The 23,004-nt window shown below is 40.4% G+C and overlaps 1 protein-coding gene across 1 annotated transcript in view; it reads right to left on the reverse strand.

The window, feature by feature from the left end:
- Positions 1 to 5,456: 5,456 nt before the first annotated feature.
- LOC128687233 (ankyrin repeat domain-containing protein 42-like) overlaps positions 5,457 to 23,004 on the reverse strand; it is an 84,422-nt gene continuing 66,874 nt past the window's right edge. Inside the window, exon 6 of the mRNA XM_053774563.2 lies at positions 5,457 to 6,502. Coding sequence (XP_053630538.2) covers positions 6,126 to 6,502 — 377 coding nt within the window. The 3' untranslated portion in view covers positions 5,457 to 6,125. The remainder of the gene's footprint in view (positions 6,503 to 23,004) is intronic.

Raw genomic sequence — 23,004 nt, forward strand, 5'->3', positions numbered from 1 at the left:
GAGTAGTTCCCCCACACGCACACGCACACACACGTACGTACGTACGTACGTGTGTGTGTGTGTGTGTGTGTGTGTGTGTGTGTGTGTGTGTGTGTGTGTGTGTGTGTGTGTGTGTGTGTGTGTGTGTGTGTGTGTGTGTGTGTGTGTGTGTGTGTGTGTGTGTGTGTGTGTGTGTGTGTGTGTGTGTGTGTGTGTGTGTGTGTGTGTGTGTGTGTGTGTGTGTGTGTGTGTGTGTGTGTGTGTGTGTAATTTCTTTATGTAAAGGGAAGAGGGACAAAACAGACTGTAAAAATTATAGTTTACTGAGTATTCCAGGTAAAGTGTATGGTAGGGTAATTATTGAAAGAATTAGAGGTAAGAGAGAGCAGGATTTTAGATGAGCAAGGAGGCTTTAGAATATGTAAAGGATGTGTAGATCAGGTGTTTACTTTGAAGCATATATGTGAGTAGCATTTAAATAAAGGTAGGGAAGTTTTCATTGCATTTATGGATTTAGAAAAGGTATATGACAGTGGATAGTGGAGCAAAGATTTTGCAAGTGTATGGAACAGGCAATATGTTACTAAATACTGTAAAGAGTTTTTATGAGGCTAGTGAGGCTCAGGTTAGGGTGTGTAGAAGTGAGGGAGACTACTTCCTGGTAAAGGTGGGTCTTAGATAGGGATGTGTAATGTCACTATGGCTGTTTAACATCTATATATATATATATAGATGGGGTTGTGAAAGAAGTAAATGCTAGGGTGTCGGAGAGAGGGGTGGGATTAAATTATGGGGAATCAAATACAAAATGGGAGTTGACACAATTACTTCTTGCTGATGATACTGTGCCTTTGGGGGATTCTAAAGAAAAGTTGCAAAGGTTAATGGACGAATTTGGGAGGGTATGTAAAAGTAGAAAGTTGAAAGTGAACATAGATAAGAGTAAGGTGATGAGGGTATCAAACAATTTAGATAAAGAAAAATTGGATATCACATTGGAGAGAGGGAGTATGGAAGAAGTGAATGTCTTTAGAAATTTGGGAGTTGACTTGTCAGCAGATGGGTTTATGAAGGATGAGGTTAACCATAGAAATGATGAAGGAAAAAAGGCGAGTGGTGCACTGAGGTATCTGTGGAGACAAAGAACGTTATCTATGGGGCCAAGAAGGGAATGTACGAGAGTATAGTGGTACCAACACTCTTCTATGGGTGTGAAGCATGGGTTGTAAATTCTGCAGCGAGGAGGCGGCTGGAGGCAGTGGAGATGTTGTGTCTAAGGGCAATGTGTGGTGCAAATATTATGTAGAAAATTCATAGTGTGGAAATTAGGAAGTGGTGTGGAGTTACTAAAAGCACAGTGGTACCTCGGGATACAAATTTTTTTCATTCCAGAAGGCTGCATGAGCGTGTTAGATAGGAGTGAATGGAGATGAATGTTTTTTGGGACCTGACAAGCTGTTGGAGTGTGAGCAGGGTAATAGTTTGTTAAGAGATGCAGGGAAACTGGTTAGCTGGACTTGAGACCTGGAAATGAGAAGTACAATGCCTGCACTTTAAAGGAGGGATTTGGGAAATTGGCAATTTGGAGGGACTTCTAAGTTGTCGTATCTGAGCACCTCTGCAAAGAAAGTGATTATGTATGAGTAATGGTGAAAGTGTTGAATGATTTAAGTTTTTTCTTTCTTTTTGGGTCACCCTGCCACAGTGGGGAAATGATTGACATGTTAAAAAAAAAATGAGTACTGCTGTAGACCTACAGGCCCATACTATGCAGTTCCTACTCTCACTCAACCATTCCTACTCGTATACCTTTGATGGGTTGTAGTAGGTTGGTAGACAGCAACCACCCAGGGAAGTACTACCGTCCTGCCAGATGACTGTGAAACAAAAACCTGTAACTGTTTTGCATGATGGTAGGATTGCTGGTTTCTTTTTCTGTCTCATAAACACGCTAGATAACAGGGATATCTTGCTACTCCTACTTACACTTTGGTCACACTTCACAGACACGCACATGCATATATATATATATATACATACATCTAGGTTTTTCTCCTTTTTCTAAATAGCTCTTGTTCTTTTTTATTTCTTCTATTGTCCATGGGGAAGTGGAAAAGAATCTTTCCTCCGTAAGCCATGCGTGTCGTATGAGGCGACTAAAATGCCGGGAGCAATGGGCTAGTAACCCCTTCTCCTGTATACATTTACTAAAAAAGAGAAGAAGAAAAACTTTATAAAACTGGGATGCTTAAATGTGCGTGGATGTAGTGCGGATGACAAGAAACAGATGATTGCTGATGTTATGAATGAAAAGAAGTTGGATGTCCTGGCTCTAAGCGAAACAAAGCTGAAGGGGGTAGGAGAGTTTCAGTGGGGGGAAATAAATGGGATTAAATCTGGAGTATCTGAGAGAGTTAGAGCAAAGGAAGGGGTAGCAGTAATGTTAAATGATCAGTTATGGAAGGAGAAAAGAGAATATGAATGTGTAAATTCAAGAATTATGTGGATTAAAGTAAAGGTTGGATGCGAGAAGTGGGTCATAATAAGCGTGTATGCACCTGGAGAAGAGAGGAATGCAGAGGAGAGAGAGAGATTTTGGGAGATGTTAAGTGAATGTATAGGAGCCTTTGAACCAAGTGAGAGAGTAATTGTGGTAGGGGACCTGAATGCTAAAGTAGGAGAAACTTTTAGAGAGGGTGTGGTAGGTAAGTTTGGGGTGCCAGGTGTAAATGATAATGGGAGCCCTTTGATTGAACTTTGTATAGAAAGGGGTTTAGTTATAGGTAATACATATTTTAAGAAAAAGAGGATAAATAAGTATACACGATATGATGTAGGGCGAAATGACAGTAGTTTGTTGGATTATGTATTGGTAGATAAAAGACTGTTGAGTAGACTTCAGGATGTACATGTTTATAGAGGGGCCACAGATATATCAGATCACTTTCTAGTTGTAGCTACACTGAGAGTAAAAGGTAGATGGGATACAAGGAGAATAGAAGCATCAGGGAAGAGAGAGGTGAAGGTTTATAAACTAAAAGAGGAGGCAGTTAGGGTAAGATATAAACAGCTATTGGAGGATAGATGGGCTAATGAGAGCATAGGCAATGGGGTCGAAGAGGTATGGGGTAGGTTTAAAAATGTAGTGTTAGAGTGTTCAGCAGAAGTTTGTGGTTACAGGAAAGTGGGTGCAGGAGGGAAGAGGAGCGATTGGTGGAATGATGATGTAAAGAGAGTAGTAAGGGAGAAAAAGTTAGCATATGAGAAGTTTTTACAAAGTAGAAGTGATGCAAGGAGGGAAGAGTATATGGAGAAAAAGAGAGAGGTTAAGAGAGTGGTGAAGCAATGTAAAAAGAGAGCAAATGAGAGAGTGGGTGAGATGTTATCAACAAATTTTGTTGAAAATAAGAAAAAGTTTTGGAGTGAGATTAACAAGTTAAGAAAGCCTAGAGAACAAATGGATTTGTCAGTTAAAAATAGGAGAGGAGAGTTATTAAATGGAGAGTTAGAGGTATTGGGAAGATGGAGGGAATATTTTGAGGAATTGTTAAATGTTGATGAAGATAGGGAAGCTGTGATTTCGTGTATAGGGCAAGGAGGAATAACATCTTGTAGGAGTGAGGAAGAGCCAGTTGTGAGTGTGGGGGAAGTTCGTGAGGCAGTAGGTAAAATGAAAGGGGGTAAGGCAGCCGGGATTGATGGGATAAAGATAGAAATGTTAAAAGCAGGTGGGGATATAGTTTTGGAGTGGTTGGTGCAATTATTTAATAAATGTATGGAAGAGGGTAAGGTACCTAGGGATTGGCAGAGAGCATGCATAGTTCCTTTGTATAAAGGCAAAGGGGATAAAAGAGAGTGCAAAAATTATAGGGGGATAAGTCTGTTGAGTGTACCTGGTAAAGTGTATGGTAGAGTTATAATTGAAAGAATTAAGAGTAAGACGGAGAATAGGATAGCAGATGAACAAGGAGGCTTTAGGAAAGGTAGGGGGTGTGTGGACCAGGTGTTTACAGTGAAACATATAAGTGAACAGTATTTAGATAAGGCTAAAGAGGTCTTTGTGGCATTTATGGATTTGGAAAAGGCGTATGACAGGGTGGATAGGGGGGCAATGTGGCAGATGTTGCAAGTGTATGGTGTAGGAGGTAGGTTACTGAAAGCAGTGAAGAGTTTTTACGAGGATAGTGAGGCTCAAGTTAGAGTATGTAGGAAAGAGGGAAATTTTTTCCCAGTAAAAGTAGGCCTTAGACAAGGATGTGTGATGTCACCGTGGTTGTTTAATATATTTATAGATGGGGTTGTAAGAGAAGTAAATGCGAGGGTCTTGGCAAGAGGCGTGGAGTTAAAAGATAAAGAATCACACACAAAGTGGGAGTTGTCACAGCTGCTCTTTGCTGATGACACTGTGCTCTTGGGAGATTCTGAAGAGAAGCTGCAGAGATTGGTGGATGAATTTGGTAGGGTGTGCAAAAGAAGAAAATTAAAGGTGAATACAGGAAAGAGTAAGGTTATGAGGATAACAAAAAGATTAGGTGATGAAAGATTGAATATCAGATTGGAGGGAGAGAGTATGGAGGAGGTGAACGTATTCAGATATTTGGGAGTGGACGTGTCAGCGGATGGGTCTATGAAAGATGAGGTGAATCATAGAATTGATGAGGGAAAAAGAGTGAGTGGTGCACTTAGGAGTCTGTGGAGACAAAGAACTTTGTCCTTGGAGGCAAAGAGGGGAATGTATGAGAGTATAGTTTTACCAACGCTCTTATATGGGTGTGAAGCGTGGGTGATGAATGTTGCAGCGAGGAGAAGGCTGGAGGCAGTGGAGATGTCATGTCTGAGGGCAATGTGTGGTGTGAATATAATGCAGAGAATTCGTAGTTTGGAAGTTAGGAGGAGGTGCGGGATTACCAAAACTGTTGTCCAGAGGGCTGAGGAAGGGTTGTTGAGGTGGTTCGGACATGTAGAGAGAATGGAGCGAAACAGAATGACTTCAAGAGTGTATCAGTCTGTAGTGGAAGGAAGGCGGGGTAGGGGTCGGCCTAGGAAGGGTTGGAGGGAGGGGGTAAAGGAGGTTTTGTGTGCGAGGGGCTTGGACTTCCAGCAGGCATGCGTGAGCGTGTTTGATAGGAGTGAATGGAGACAAATGGTTTTTAATACTTGACGTGCTGTTGGAGTGTGAGCAAAGTAACATTTATGAAGGGATTCAGGGAAACCGGCAGGCCGGACTTGAGTCCTGGAGATGGGAAGTACAGTGCCTGCACTCTGAAGGAGGGGTGTTAATGTTGCAGTTTAAAAACTGTAGTGTAAAGCACCCTTCTGGCAAGACAGTGATGGAGTGAATGATGGTGAAAGTTTTTCTTTTTCGGGCCACCCTGCCTTGGTGGGAATCGGCCAGTGTGATAATAAAAAAAAAAAAACAATAGAAGTAACATTAAAAAGCCAAAGTTATGTTTCCTTACACTCCATCACATTTGTTACCATCCCAAACAACAAAATGGAGCAGTAGTTAATGCAATCACAGCAAGGGTTAAAAAAAAAGGAAACCTTTACAGGCAAATATAAGCTGAAAACATCACCCAAAAACCTACGTGAATAATTATCACGTGTAACTCTGATTACATCCTCTTAATCTGACACTTATGTTAATGTCTCTTATGCAACAACTCACTCAGCTGTTCTCATACGTTATACTACAAAATTACTAGAGCATCTACTTTGTTAACAAAACGATATACATTTCACAAGACTGTATAAAGAACAAGTCCACTGTTGCAACCTGGCAAACTTGAGCAACATACAGAGCAGAGATGAAAGAGGTATGGAAGGTTATCTTATTGGTTCAGTGTTCTACTCTGGTTGAGTCAGTGCATTAAATACATCCCCAACTCTCACAGCGTCATAAAAAAAAAAAGAAAACTGGTTCACATATCTCAAACTATGTGAGGGACCTATGTTAGAAACTCCAAGGTGAGTCAATTGTTACACATTAAACAACTTGACAGTTCCTGGGGAATAGCCTATGTGTAAAAATGGTGCAGGTCGGCAGCAACAAGTCATTCATTTGTTAGTTGGATTAGTTACAAGCACAAACAATAAAGACATGACAATGCAAATATACCGAGTGTTTTAATGCACCTCTTCTATGACTACGGCACTACATGCTGACACTTTCCTTGGGCAGAGCATGGGGAAGATCGACTTATCCGTGGCAGGGGATAATTTGTTGGAAGTGATTTGGAACTGCCTGATTCTATCAAGTGACAGTTAGGCCACTCATTAGACAATACTGCCGTCACATTTAGGCTCGAGCGAGGCTTTTCTTTCCACTTATTGCCCTTCACTGTGCCGTCATCTCTTACTGAAGTCAAATTTGATAAGCTTCCTCGCACCTGAGAAGGGCTCCACTGGTGGCGCCGATGGAACAGGTTGTCCAAAGAAGGTGTGCGCTTAGTTAGACCTTGTCCCAAGATGTGCATAGTCTCCTCCACTGACACTTGGCTAGGCCGCCGCCGCTTTGATCCACCTAGATTTGAGCTATTACTTGGTGATGGCCTAAACCACTTTTAGTCTTTTTATTTTTTTTGCATTCAACAAATTATTACATCATTACATTATAAAAAATGGAATAAAATACAAACACAGCAAAAAAATAGACACAAATGCAATATAATGATCCTTTAATGACTACATGGGTTAAATGTAGTCAATAAAAAAATTACATTATAATGAAATTTGTGTCTATTTTACCATTATAAAAGAAACATTTTAATACTGTGCATCTTTTCAGATAAAAAAAAGTATTTATAATCATAACCAATAAAATCCTGCTTATCCAGGAACTAGGAACATAACCCAAATTAAATTTTCAAGCATATATCAATCCTAAGAGTCACACAGGAATACTCTGACTCTATTTCAAAATCAAATAATGTCTGTTACACTGATTCACCACTTGCAGCAAAGTTACTTTCTAATTTTAACATTGAACAATGTCATGATCTAGTTTAAACATTCAACATTGTCATAATCTAAGAAATGTGTCATCATCTGCTTTAAACATTAAACAATGTGTCATGATCGAATCTCAAGAATAAATAAAATCAGAGTCGGGTTTAAGAGTTGAAGTACTGCCAAGTGAATGAGTCTAGAGTATAACACAGTAAATAGGTTATCCTAGGTAATTTACACACATGTTACTATGTATGATAATTGTACTTATGTGCACCTGTACTTAAATCAACTTACTTACAGAATGACCCTAGTCCTGTACCTTCCTGTAAACTGGGAATTTACTTTATGATCTTCCCAAACCAGATATCCTGAAATTTTTACACTAAGATAGTATTTACATAAAAAAATACAAATATGCAAGCATTTATGAAGAAAATGATGAATATGTATTATACTGAAGGTTTGCTAAGCAAACAACTTACTATGTTACTATGTGTCAAAGAGGACCTTTATTAAGACAAGCACAGAAAATGCTGTACTGAATACTACAAGTCAATACTAACAGCAATTGCTTTCTAATGTTCCCATCTTTCACTGCATCTAAGAATGCTTCTAGGTTACTTAACCCTTGACTGTCACAACCCCAAATCCTGAGGTGTCTCCTGGTGTTGCACAATTTAAAAATTAAAAAAAAAAAAATCTTATGAAATGATACAGAATCTTTACCCGATTGTAATGACACCAAAGGAACGAAATTTGATGGAAAACTGACAGAATTATGCTTTCGCAAAGTTAGCGACCTCAGCGATAATTACGAATCGGCGATTTCGCCCAATTTGAGCCCTATTTTCGGGTAATACCATTGTTCCAGTCGACCAAACTCATTGCTATTTCTTTAGAGCTCCATTTTTTTCTATCGATTGAGTACAAAAAACTGCCCATTTACTGATTTCAACTACCCAATAAATTTCAGGGTCCGTCCCGTAGATCTACGGCTTCACGTTGAGTGTCCAAACCGTAGATCTACGCCAAAATTCTAGCGCCGTCAAATTTAGCGCAAAAGCGCTCATAGGCCTACATGTGAGAGAACGGGTCTGCGTGGTGGGTGTGCGCCATAAACAAAAAATCTAGGCGCCCGCATAGCATTGTGGGAACGCCGGCTCAGTTACCCTTGTTCACCATGCCTCGTCGCAAGTCAGCTCTCACTCCCCGGAAAATTGGGACTCTCCTCTTCCTATCTGATAGTTCTGACACTGATGGAAGTGGAAATGAAGACGAATTCTACGGCTTTGATCAGTTAGTGACCGAAAGGAATGACCAGGATATCGATAATAGTGCAGAAAACCCTGACGATCCTCAACCTTCTACCTCTGGTGTGGGCACTCGTGACTCACGGTCGGTTGTACCTCAACGCAAGAGAAAACTAATATTTTCGCGTGGCCAGGCCTCTGACTTCAGTAATGATGATGATAGTGACGTGGATTGTGATTTTATTGCGCTCGACGATCATTCGAGTAGTGATAGTGAGGAATCATATTCACCAGTGAAGCGTCGGTATGTTCGCCGCCGCATGCGCTCGGGTAGTGTACCCTATGCTGTGCCCAGGGGACGGAGTACATCCCGGAGTACATCCCATGGCCCTACACCAGTTTTAGGTAGTGATAGTGAGGATGATGTGGCTACACTTGGCATGGATAGACCACAGGCATCAGTGGATGGTGGTAGTGGTGATGGTAGTGGCACCGCCATGCGTGACTCACCAGCCCAGGCTGGGACCCACGCTGCTGACTCCTCAGTTCAAGGACAAAGCGGAGCGTCAGCCACCAGCCCACCACAACCACAACCACCCGCACAACCAGCCTATGATGTCCAGTATCCACCAGCAAACCGTATCTGGGATTGGCAGCAAAATCCCAATTTTGTTCCCAAGCCCCACCACTTTGATGACTCTCAAAGTGGAATTCTACCTACTTGTCCCCTTGGAACCACGGCCAATGAACTGGAATTCTTTGAATTATTCTTTGACCAGCCATTGATGGAAACTATTGTCAGGGAAAGTAATAAGTATTTTGAGTACACCATGGCAAATACGATCATATCACCACAGTCAAGACTACACAGGTGGAAAGAGACGACTGTTGCAGAAATGTATTTGCTTTTTGCAACAATAATGCTTATGCCTCATGTCTATAAGCATAATATAAAAGCATACTGGTCCACAGATCGGCTAATTTCTACCCCGGTCTTCAGTGAAATCTTCAGGTTGAAATCATCCCAGTGAACAGGTTTATCTTTTTATTTATTTATTTATTATATTTATTTATTATAAATTTGTGCACACATACAGAGGTACAAAAAAAAATACAGATAAGAGCAGTATGCCAAAGCCACTTATACTATGCATAGCATTACGGGCTGGCTTAAAATTAACTTAAGATTAACTAAGCAATGATGAAATCAGTGATAAAACATTAATGTAAACAGATTACTATAAAGCACAAGTGAGTATTACAAAGACAGGTCATATGGTTGCATGCAGGTCGTATGAAGTATTCTGTTAGGTAGTGTATTTAAAAAATAATAAAGTTAGATTCGGTTTTAGGTTTAACATTTATGTGATATAATTGTGAGAAACATTTAAGATATACAATTTATAAGGTTCAGTTATTCAGTATTTATTTGGTTTTGGGTGAGTAAGTGATCTTTGAGAAGAGACTTGAATTTATAAACAGGTAGTGTTTCTTTTATATTTACAGGTAATGAATTCCAGATTTTAGGGCCTTTTATGTGCATTGAGTTTTTGCATAGTGTGAGATGGACACGAGGAACATCAAAGAGTGATCTGTGCCTTGTGTTATGGTCATGTGTTCTGTTGAGGTTGGCAAGGAGATGTTTGAGGGGAGGGTTAATATCAGAGTTAAGTGTTCTATGTATGTAATAGGTGCAGTAATAAGTATGGATGTTTTGTATGGTGAGTAGGTTTAGTGTATTGAATATTGGTGGAGTGTGCTGCCTGTAGTGAGAATTTGTTATCATTCTAACTGCAGCCTTTTGTTGGGTAATTAGTGGTCTGAGATGGTTAATTGTTGTTGAGCCCCATGCACAAATTCCATAGGTGAGATAGGGGTAAATAAGAGAGTGATATAGGGCCAGGAGGGCTGACTGTGGAACATAGTACCGTATCTTCGATAGTATGCCTACAGTCTTGGAAATTTTCTTAGAAATTTGTTGTATATGTGTATGAAATTTGAGTCTATTATCAAGGTGGATTCCTAAGAATTTTCCCTCTGTTAGCTTTGTGATAGGTGATCCGTTTATCATTATGTTAAGAGGGACATCTGTAGCTCTGTTACCAAACTGAATGAAGTAGGTTTTGTCAATGTTTAGTGTAAGTTTGTTAGTCCTCATCCAGGTAGATATTTTCTGTAATTCGGTATTTACAGTATTGGCTAGCGTGACTGGGCTCGGGTGAGAGAAGACGTATGTAGTGTCATCTGCAAATAGTGTGGGTTTGAGTAATTGCGAAGCATTTGGAAGGTCATTTATGTATAGGAGAAAGAGAAGAGGGCCAAGGACACTTCCCTGTGGGACACCAACTGTAATTGGTTGCGCAGAAGAGTTTGCCCCATTTGCGTACACATATTGGCTTCTGTTGCTGAGGTATGACTTGAGGTAGTTGAGGGAGTGCCCTCTTATACCATAGTGTGACAATTTTACGTGGAGCAAGTCATGGTCAACTGTATCAAAAGCTTTACGTAAGTCAATGAAGATCCCCAGTGGGACTTCTTTTTTCTCTATTGCAGTGTATATATGTTCTAGCATGTGTATAATAGCATCATTAGTATTTTTATTAGGCCTGAATCCAAATTGGCAGGGGTTGAGTATGTTTTGGGAGATAAGGTAGGAGTAGATTCGTTTATGAATTAATTTTTCGAAGATTTTTGAGAGAGGGTGTAAGTTGGATATTGGCCTATAGTTATTCAACTCTGTTTGGTCTCCTCCTTTGTGGATCGGGGTGACCCTTGCTATTTTGAGTACTGTAGGGAAGGTGGAGGATTCAATGGATTTGTTAAAGAGTGTTGCAATGATTGGTGATAGCACTTGTGACACTTTTTTGTATATAAAGGGTGGTAAGGTACTTAAATCTCCTGCCTTGTTTTTTAGTGCATTGATAATAAGGGAGACTTCGTATGGGTTAGTCGGAGCTAGGAACAGTGTGTTCGGGTAGTTGCCGGTGAGGTAGTCATTTGGTGGGGTATCTGAGCTTGGGATTTTATTGGCAAGGTTTTGTCCTATAGTGGAGAAGAAATCATTGAGTCTGTTTGCTGTTTCTGTTGGTGGGAGTTGGGGTTCATCTGATTTTGCTAATTTTATTTCGCTATTTCGTGATATCTTTTTTGTTCCCAGAATTTCTGATAGGGTTTTCCAGGTCTTTTTTATATCACCTCGTAAGTTGGATAATCTGTTCTCATAATACAATTTTTTTGCCCTTCTTATCAGGCTGGTTAGGATTGACGAGTAACGTTTTGTTTGGTCTCTGGTTATGTGACCCATTCTGTACTGTTTTTCATATTGGTGTTTTGTATTTATGGATTTGAGAATGCTGGGTGTTAGCCAGGGACTGTTCAGTCTCTTTGCTGTCATCTGTTTAGTTTTTTTAGGGCAGTGCTTGTTATAGAGGTATTGGGTCTTTTTTAGAAAATTATTAATACATTCGTCAATATCTGTATAGATTTCTAGCTCAGTGTGCCAATCAATGTTTGCTACTGCTGTTGTGAAGTTATTAATGGCTGCCTCATTGTGAAGTCTGAAGGTGACTTTAGTAGTGTCTTGGGGTAGTTTACCAAGAGTTGTTATGAGGAAAGTAGGGTAGTGGTCTGTGGTATTATCTGTAATTATGCCTGATTTTAAAGGGGATATGGTGTTGGTCCAGATGTGGTCAAGTAGGGAAACACTAGTCTCTGTAACTCTTGTAGGTTTTGTTACTGTTGGTAGTAACATACAGTTACTCATTGTGTTTGTGAATTCAGTAACGTGTGGGTCCTGGTCTTGCAGGAGATTTATATTGAAGTCACCTGGAACCACGGCCAATGAACTGGAATTCTTTGAATTATTCTTTGACCAGCCATTGATGGAAACTATTGTCAGGGAAAGTAATAAGTATTTTGAGTACACCATAACAAATACGATCATATCACCACAGTCAAGACTACACAGGTGGAAAGAGATGACTGTTGCAGAAATATGTTGCACTTCTCTGACAAAACCACAGATCGCCTGACAGAAGTGACAGACAAAACCAGTATACAAGATTAGAAATGTTTTCATGTATCTCAAACAAAAGTTCAGCATATACTTTTATCCATTCAAGAATCTCGTAATTGACGAGTCTTTGATTTTGTTCAAAGGTAGACTGTCATTCAAGCAGTATATACCGAGCAAGAGGAAACGCTTTGGTATAAAACTGTTTGTACTCTGTGATTGTGACAGTGGCCTGGTGTTGGATATTGTTGTATACACGGGAAGTAAAACATTGAAAGATACCAAGATGTTATTGGGTATCTCAGGTGACGTAGTGAGAAACATGATGGCACCTTATCTTGGTAAGGGGCATACATTATATACCGATAACTGGTACACAAGCCCATTACTCAGTGATTTCATGCGAGTGAACAAGACAGATGTGTGTGGCACAGTGCGTTCTAATCGTAAACATATGCCCAGGCTCAACGCAGGTGCTCGTGGTGATGACGTGCAGGTGTTTACTGCCAATGACATCATGGCATTACGGTGGCATGACAAACGAGATGTCACATTGTTGACAACCATTCACCGTAATGAAATGCAAGACAGTGGCAAAGTTGATCGAGTGACTAATGAACATATTCGAAAACCAGTGACAGTGATTGATTATACACAAAACATGCGCTTGGTTGACAAATGTGACATGCAGATTGGTTTTGTTGACTGTGTTCGTAAGAGTTACAAGTGGTACATGAAACTTTTCTTCCATCTCATGGACATTTCAATGCTCAATGCATATAATATGTACCAAATAAAGACTGGCAACAGACCACCATATGGTGAATTTTGTTTGTCTGTTGTCAGACAACTCATAATGAAGTACCAGGTAACAACACCTGCTATACAACAAGGTCCTCGAATTACTCAGGATATACCCAAGCGTTTGAGGAGGGAAGGTGATCATTTCATAATACAGCTTCCTTCAACTCAGAAGAAATTTGCTCAGAAGAGATGCATCGTCTGTGCACAAACAAAACGACAGCAACAAAGACGCAAAGACACTCGGTTTATGTGTGAGGAATGTAAGGTGCCTCTGTGCATGGTGCCTTGTTTCAAGGAGTTCCACAAGCTCCAGCAGTTCTAAAACCATGTCCAGTGATTGTAAATATGTAAATATATGATAGAACATTAGTATTATACAAGATTTGTGCATGTTTATTGTAATAAACAACAGTGGTAAACAATAATATGATAATAACTTTAGTGCGGTTATTGTGTTCAATACAGTGAGTTTATATATATACATTATATACAGTATTGGTCTCTCAGGCCCCAAATGTTAGTAGGAATAGAAAAAAATTGGAAAAGAAAAGAAAAAAATGTAAAAACCGCAAAATAATGTAATGCGCGTATGTGGAATTCGTCGATGTTGCCGCCACCACATCATTTTTGACAAACTTCTTGGCACTGTATCTCGGTAAGTACTGATCAGAATTTTTTTTTGTCTTATTACCTTCACAAAAATATGCTCTTTAACCCTTTCAGGGTCCGTCCCGTAGATCTACGGCTTTACGTTCAGGGTCCAAACCGTAGATCTACGCCATGAGCTCAGCTCACTCTGATAAACTGTGAGTGGTACATTTGGGCCTAGATATGAGAGAATACATCTATGTGGTATGTGTGCACCACATAAAACAGATCCTGCAGCACACTGTGTATAATGAGAGAAAAAAAATGAAATCATGATTTTTCGATTAAAACAGCAACTTTGCAGTGTTTTTTCGTATGTTTTTTATAGTTGTATTTGCGATTTCTTGGTCTCATTTGATAGAATGGAAGACATATTACAGAAATAGAGATGATTTTGATTGGTTTTAGCACTGGAAATGGCTTGAAACTGAGCTCAAAGTAGCAGAAATGTTAAATTTTTGCCGATATTCAAGAGTAAACAAACGACCTCATACGTCTAATACACGTCAGCTGGTGGGTCTAATATACATTCACAAATATGGTGATGATATTTATACAATTATTACAGTATTGCATAACAGTAAATCTTCTATTTTTTGGTGTGAATAAAAATTCATTATGTGAATAAAAAATCAAAATGGAATTTATTTGTAAAGCCTCAAAACATAACTAATGAACAGAGGAAATGTTAGTTTAGTGCCAGGAATGCCTACATTGTTCATTCTGGACCCTATTTTGAAATTGGAATATTTTGAACTTTGTGTTAAATTGGCCAAATTAACAATTTCCGATCACTTTATTTTGTAGTTGAAACAGTTGACTTGGCGATTTCTTGTGCTCAATCGATAGAATAGAAGTAATACTAGTGAAATAGCTAAGAATTTGGTTGATTGGAATAATGTAATTGGCCTAAAATGGGAGTCAAAGTCGGCAAAATCGCCGATTCGTAAATATCGCTGACACATCAAAATTCGCGAGAGCATAATTTCGTCAATTTTCCACCAAATTTCGTACTTTTTGTTTTATTACCTTCACAAAAAGATTCTCTACGATTTCATAAGAAAAAATAACAAATTTTTTTTTTGAAAATTCTTGGACACTGGTGCGTGACTCCAGATTTGGGCCTTGGACCCTGAAAGGGTTAATTCTGTAAGAAAAAATATTTTTTTTTTTTTTTCAAAATTTCTTGGACACTGGAGCACCACTTCAGTTTTTGACCTTTGGACCCTGAAGGGGTTAAAAAAAAACGGTCAGTTTTTTTTTCTCATTATGCACTGCATGCTGCAGGTTTTTTTTATATGGTGCACACTGACCACACAAACCCATTCTCTCACATGTGGGTCTACCAGCTTTCTCCTGCTTGGTTTGAAGTTGCTAGAATTTAGGAGTATATACAGTGGACCCTCAACCAATGATATTAATCCGTTCCTGAGAGCTCATCGTTAGTCGAAATTATCATCAGTCGAGTTAATTTTCCCCATAAGAAATAATGGAAATCAAATTAATCCGTTCCTGACTCCCCAAAGTATTGAAACAAAATAATTTTACCACATGAAATATTAATTTTAATACACACAAACTAAAGACGACATGTACAATTACATGACACTTACCTTTGTTGAAGATCTGGTGATGATTGATGGGATGGGAGGAGGGGAGAGAGTGGATGGAGTTAGTGTTTAGAAGGAGAATCCCCTTCCACTGGGACTTGAGGTGTCAAGTCCTTTTCCGGGGTTACTTCCCTTCTTCTTTTAATGCCATTAGGACCAGCTTGAGCGTCACTGGACCTCTGTCGCACAACAGATATGTCTATAGAGCTCAGTACCTCCTGTTCCTTTAAGACTTTCCTAAACTGGGCCATAACATTGTCAGTGTACAGGTTGCCAACATGGCTTGCAGTAGCTGTGTCAGGGTGATTTTCATCAAAAAAGGTTTGCACTTTAAGCCACATTGCACACATTTCCTTAATCTTTGAAGTAGGCAACTTCCTCAATTTCTCTATCCCCTCCTCCGGACCAGTTTTCTCAGGTCTGGCCTCTTGCTGTTGAAGATGATCTTGCAGCTCATCAGTGGTTAGTTCATCATTGTTGTCCTCCACCAACTCTTCCACACCCTCCCCACTAACATCCAACCCCTTAGCAATGATCTCTTTCTTCATATCCTTAGTAATTCTCACCCTTTTTGCTGTAGGGTTGGCACTAGAAGCTTTCTTGGGGCCCATGGTGACTTATTTTGCAGGTGCAATCACTAAAAATGCTGTGATAATATGAAATGTTCCGATTGTATGTTTGGATGGGACCGCGGTGGCTGGCTGGCTTGTAAACACTGGCCAAAAGTGGACGCGTCTCGAACGGAACGAATCGCGTTGGTCGAGTTTGTTAGCGCTAGTCGAAGCAAAATTTTTGCATTAAAATGTATCGCTAGTCGGATTTAACATTAGACGATGCCATCGTTGGTCGAGGGTCCACTGTATACGTCAAAAACGATGGCTCATAAGACGTATATATATGACCAAAACAGTCAAAGAGTTAAAAAAAAAAAAAGCCTGTTATGTCCTTCGATATACCTTTGATGAGTTCCAAGAGCTTTTCTACTCCCAGAGCCTGGCCACGGCCCAAGTTCGTCTGGTGCTTGCCTGGTCAACCAGGCTGTTGCTGCTGGTGGCACACTGCCCCACATATCCATCACAGCCTGGTTGATCTGGCACTGCCAGTCACCTTAACCATTATCATAGAAATGAACTCTCAGCACGTGGATTGGCCCAGTGCAAGCATGGCTAACCAAGAGTAAGACAAGAACAGAAGATAATACCACAGACATCATCACCCAGGATCAAGGGAGTTTTCAGCTAGTGGGAGCCAAGGCCCCCATGCTCTTCAGCACTTGGAGACCATATATATAAACAGTCAATTTGTTATTGCCTTATTAGTGTTAAGATCGGCTTAAGTTTGCCTGAAATGCTCTGTATACTAAGGAGCTTTCTACTTGCACACCTAAATGTCACCCATCTCTGTACAAACATTGTATCATACTGAAATAAAACATCTGAATCTAAGGCAATGAAATTTGCACCTCATGCCTCTTTGTCACCTCCTCTCCCAGCTCTATACAGTATATATCTACACTCACCACGTACACTAGTCACAGTATTCCATTCTGCCAAGTAGCAACTACAATATTTTATTAAATTATTACTATTATTATTACTACATTCATGGAGAGCAGTAAACCCATAGGGGTCATACAGCACCTAGTGGAATGGAAGACATTCAGACATGATTAAAGGAACTGGAGCACTGATCCAATTCTTAATATCAAGAACCCCTAACCAGCATCAAGGAAACCCCCATGAGGGGATATTTTTTTTAAAAGTGATTTTATAAGTACATAAGAGATTTTATAGGTGTATACATTAATATATCAGCAACACTTATATTGGGTATAGGGTAAAGTTTGAGCCAATAGTGAGCAAAAACTTCCATTTGCTCAGCTGACATGATTTTTCAGGGTTTGTGATTTACCTGTGACTGGTTTCGGGGGATTTCTACCCTTGCTGCCCAGTGTGGGACCAAGCTTCTCTGCTGATTACCTGTTTCTGGTACACATAACCCTCATAGTCTGGTTGATCTAGCACTTTGCAGAGGTAGTGGCCCAGTTTCCTCACTTGCGTCAGCACTGTTTCTGATATTGTATCTGCTATTCAATGAATGCTGACACAGTGTTCTCTTACTGTGCTCATGGAGACCTCTGACAGTGTTCTCTTACTGTGCTCATGCAGACCTCTGACAGTGTTCTCTTACTGTGCTCATGGAGACCTCTGACACAGTGTTCTCTTACTGTGCTCATGCAGACCTCTGACACAGTGTTCTCTTACTGTGCTCATGCAGACCTCTGACACAGTGTTCTCTTACTGTGCTCATGCAGACCTCTGACACAGTGTTCTCTTACTGTGCTCATGGAGACCTCTGACACAGTGTTCTCTTACTTTGCTCATGCAGACCTCTGACACAGTGTTCTCTTACTGTGCTCATGGAGACCTCTGACACAGTGTTCTCTTACTGTGCTCATGGAGACCTCTGACACAGTGTTCTCTTACTGTGCTCATGGAGACCTCTAACACAGTGTTCTCTTACTGTGCTCATGGAGACCTCTGACACAGTGTTCTCTTACTGTGCTCATGGAGACCTCTGACACAGTGTTCTCTTACTGTGCTCATGGAGACCTCTGACACAGTGTTCTCTTACTGTGCTCATGGAGACCTCTGCTCTTCCTCTGCTCTTCAGCAAGTCTGTTTAGTTGTGACAAAGATAGGTAGGATAATTGATTCAAACGTAGATGTTATGGAACTTCAGGAGGATTTAAACAAACTCTATTCTTGGTCAGAAAAGTGGCAGATGCAGTTCAATGTAGATAAATGCAAGGTTCTGAAGCTTGGGAGTGCCCATAACCCTAGTACTTATAAGTTAAATGATGTAGAACTTAGCCATACAGATTGCAAAAAGGACTTGGGGGTTATGGTGAGCAGCAACCTTAGACCAAGACAGCAATGCCTAAGCGTACGTAATAAGGCAAATAGATTACTGGGATTTATATCAAGAAGTGTAAGCAACAAAAGTCCAGAGGTCATACTGCAGCTTTATACATCATTAATAAGGCCTCACCTAGATTATGCAGCTCAGTTCTGGTCTCCGTATTACAGAATGGACATAAATTCGTTAGAAAACATTCAGCGTAGGATGACTAAATTAATACATAGTATTAGAAATCTTCCTTATGAAGAAAGATTGAAGACTCTTAAGTTACATTCACTTGTTAGACGAAGAATGAGGGGAGACCTGATCGAAGTGTATAAGTGGAAGATAGGTATTAATAACGGGAATATTAATAAGGTCTTGAGGATCTCTCTCCAAGAGAGAACCCGCAGTAATGGATTTAAATTAGATAAGTTTAGATTTAGAAAGGACATAGGAAAGTATTGGTTTGGAAATAGGGTAGTTGATGAGTGGAACAGTCTACCTAGTTGGGTTATTTCAACTTTGGGTAGTTTCAAATTTAGGTTGGATAAGTACATGAGTGGGAGGGGTTGGATTTGAATGGGACTTGAACATCGGAGCTTGTTTCTTGGGTGGCATTGAAAATTGGGTTGGGCAAATGTTTTGTTAGTGGGATGAATTGTAAAGGACCTGCCTAGTATGGGCCAGCAGGCCTCCTGCAGTGTTCCTCCTTTCTTATGTTCTTATGTTTTTCAAACAAGTCAGAAAAGGAATGAATAAACACTGCCAGAGGTGGAGGAAAAGACATTAAACAGTGTAAACTTTTATTGTAACCTTGTCACAACAAAAGACATTAAACAGTGTAAACTTTTATTGTAACCTTGTCACAACAAAAGCTTTCATTGCTTTATGTCTTGTCCAACAGTTGTTGGTCACTGCATCTTCTTTCTAACTCAGTGGTTCCCAAATTTTTTCAGGCTGCTGCACCACCATTGGCTCCTAGACCACATCCCTAGTGCCCCACCCCCTCACACACACACATATGAACATACCTCTTTCTTGATATTAGCTTTACTGCAAATTCAAAACAACTACTAATCTAACGCTATATACAAGTGTATTTCATAAATAAAAATTAACATAGTATACCAATATATTGGCAGTTTAGAGGGACATCTAAACTGTTGTATCTGAGTGCCTTACCTCTGATATACCTCTGAAGAGTTTCGAGAGTTTATCTACTCTCCGAGCCCGGCCATGGGCCAGACTTGTCTGGTGCTTGCCTGGTCAACCAGGCTGTTGCTGCTGGAGGCCCGCTGCCCCACATATCCATCACAGCCTGGTTGATCTGGCACCTGGTGAAGATACTTGTCCAGTTTCCTCTTGAATGTTCTACACTTGTTCCAGTCACGTTTCTGATATCTTCTGGTGAGATGTTGAATAGTCTGGGACCCCGGATGTTGATAAAGTGTTCCCTTATTGTCCCCATCACACCCCTGCTCCTCATTGGGTTTATTTTACACTTCCTCCCATATCTCTCACTCCAGTATGTTGTTATGGCAGTGTGCAGATATGGGACAAGGCCCTCGAGTATTTTCCAGGTACACTAGACCGTCATTTAGCACAAGTTTATTTGGCACGATCTGAGTATAGCACAACTGAAGAATTGCGACACATTTTTATGTAACACATCGTATGATCAATTTAACCCTTTCAGGGTCCAAGGCCAAAATCTGAAGTGGTGCTCCAGTGTCCAAGAAATTTTGAAAAAGAAAAAAAAAATAATTTTCTTACATAATTAAAGAGTATATTTTTGTGAAGGTAATAAGACAAAAAAAATATTTCTGATCAGTACTTACCGAGATACAGTGCCAAGAAGTTTACCCAAAATGAACGGGTGGCGGCAACATCGACGACTTCCACATACGCGCATTACTTTATTTAATGATTTTTGTAGCTTTTTATTTTTTCTAATTTTTTCTATTCCTACTAACATTTGGGGCCTGAGAGACCAATACTGTATATAATGTATATATATAAACTCACTGTATTGAACACAATAACCGCACTAAAGTTATCATATTGTTGTTTACCACTGTTGTTTATTACAATAAACATGAACAAATATTGTATAATAACTAATGTTCTATCATATATTTACATATTTACAATCACTGGACATGGTTTTAGAACTGCTGGAGCTTGTGGAACTCCTTGAAACAAGGCACCATGCACAGAGGCACCTTACATTCCTCACACATAAACCGAGTGTCTTTGCGTCTTTGTTGCTGTCGTTTTGTTTGTGCACAGACAATGCATCTCTTCTGAGCAAATTTCTTCTGAGCTGAAGGAAGCTGTATTATGAAATAATCACTTTCCCTCCTCAAACACTTGGGTATATTCTGAGGAATTTGAGAACCTTGTTGTATAGCAGGTGTTGTTACCTGGTACTTCATTATGAGTTGTCTGACAACAGACAAACAAAATTCACCATACAGTGGTCTGTTGCCAGTCTTTATCTGGTACATATATGCATTGAGCATTGAAATGTCCATGAGATGAAAGTAAAGTTTCATGTACCACTTGTAACTCTTACGAACACAATCAACAAAGCCAATCTGCATGTCACACTTGTCAACCAAGTGCATGTTTTGTGTATAATCAGTCACTGTCACTGGTTTTTGAATATGTTCATTAGTCACTCGATCAACTTTGCCACTGTCTTGCATTTCGTTACGATGAATGGCTGTCAACAATGTGACATCTCATTTGTCATGCCACCGTAATGCCATGATGTCATTGGCAGTAAACACCTGCACGTCATCACCACGAGCACCTGCGTTGAACCTGGGCATATGTTTACGATTAGAACACACTGTGCCACACACATCTGTCTTGTTCACTCGCACGAAATCACTGAGTAAAGAGCTTGTGTACCAGTTATCGGTATATAATGTATGCCCCTTACCAAGAGAAGGTGCCATCATGCTTCTCACTATGTCACCTGAGATACCCAATAACATCTTGGTATCTTTCAATGTCTTACATCCAGTGTATACAACAATATCCAATACCAGGCCACTGTCACAGTCACAGAGTACAAACAGTTTTATACCAAAGCATTTCCACTTGCTCAGTAAATACTGCTTGAATGACAGTCTACCTTTGAACAAAATCAAAGACTCGTCAATTACAAGATTCTTGAATGGATAAAAGTACATGTTGAACTTTTGTTTGAGATACATAAAAACATTTCTGATCTTGTATAACCTGTCACTTCTGTCAGGCCTGGTTTTGTCAGAGAAGTGCAACATACATAACAGTAAGATAAACCTGTTCACTGAGATGATTTCACTGAAGACCGGGGTAGAAATTAGCCGATCTGTGGACTAGTATGCTTTTATATTATGCTTATAGACATGAGGCATAAGCATTATTGTTGCAAAAAGCAAATACATTTCTGCAACAGCTGTCTCTTTCCACCCGTGTAGTCTTGACTGTGGTGATATGATCGTATTTGCCATGGTGTACTCAAAATACTTGTTACTTTCCCTGACAATAGTTTCCATCAATGGCAAGTCAAAGAATATTTCAAAAAATTCCAGTTCATTGGCCGTGGTTCCAAGGGGACAAGTAGGTAGAATTCCACTTTGAGAGTCATCAAAGTGGTGGGGCTTGGGAACAAAATTGTGATTTTGCTGCCAATCCCAGATACGGTTTGCTGGTGGATACTGGACATCATAGGCTGGTTGTGCGGGTAGTTGTGGTTGTGGTGAGTTGGTGGCTGATGCTCCGCTTTGTCCTTGAACTGAGGAGTCAGCAGCATGGGTCCCAGTCTGGGCTGGTGAGTCACGCATGGCCGTGGCACTACCATCACCACTAACACCATCTACTGATGCCTGTGGTTTATCCATGCCAAGTGTAGCCACATTATCCTCATTTTCACTGTATGTTCTTGGTGTAGGGCCACGGGATGTACTCTGGGATGTACTCCGGGATGTACTCCGTCCCTTGGGCACTGCATAAGGTACACTACCCGAGCGCATGCGGCAGCGTACATACCGACGCTTCACTGGTGAATACGATTCCTCACTATCACTACTCGAATGATCATCAAGAGCAATAAAATCACAATCCATGTCACTATCATCATTAGTGAAGTCAGAGGCCTGGCCATGCAAAAATAATAGTTTTTCTCTTGCGATGAGGTACAACTGAAATTGACTGAGGAGTGCCCACACCAGAGGTAGAAGGTTGAGGATCATCAGGGTTTTCTGCACTATTATTGATATCTTGGTCATTCCTTTCGGTCACTAACTGATCAAAGCCAAAGAATTCGTCTTCATTTCCACTTCCATCAGTGTCAGAACTATCAGATAGGAAGAGGAGAGTCCCAATTTTCCTTGGAGTGAGAGCTGCCTTGCAACGAGGCATGGTGAACAAAGGTAACCGAGCCAGCATTCCCACAATGCTATGCGGGCGCCTAGAATTTTTGTTTATGGCGCACACCCACCACGCAGACCCATTCTCTCACATGTAGGCCTATGAGCATTTTTGCGCTAAATTTGACGCCGCTAGAATTTTGGCATAGATCTATGGTTTGGACACTGAACGTGAAGTCGTCGATCTACAGGACGGACCCTGAAAGGGTTAACACGATTCACAGGAGGGGAAAAAATTTTGAACGTGCGGTCGCCCGCAGTGGGTTATACCATTAAGTCAATGGGGGAGGCCTACTGCCATCCCCCAGCCACCCACACCCACCCCCTCCGCGCTCCAAGCCTCCAGTTCAGTTCATACGCGTGCAGGAAGAAGATGCTCGGGAACCTAGCTGTGTTTATTTACATATATATTTTCTTATTTTCAC

Source organism: Cherax quadricarinatus, chromosome 62 (assembly GCF_038502225.1).
Source record: "Cherax quadricarinatus isolate ZL_2023a chromosome 62, ASM3850222v1, whole genome shotgun sequence".
NCBI classification, from domain to species: Eukaryota; Metazoa; Arthropoda; class Malacostraca; order Decapoda; family Parastacidae; genus Cherax; species Cherax quadricarinatus.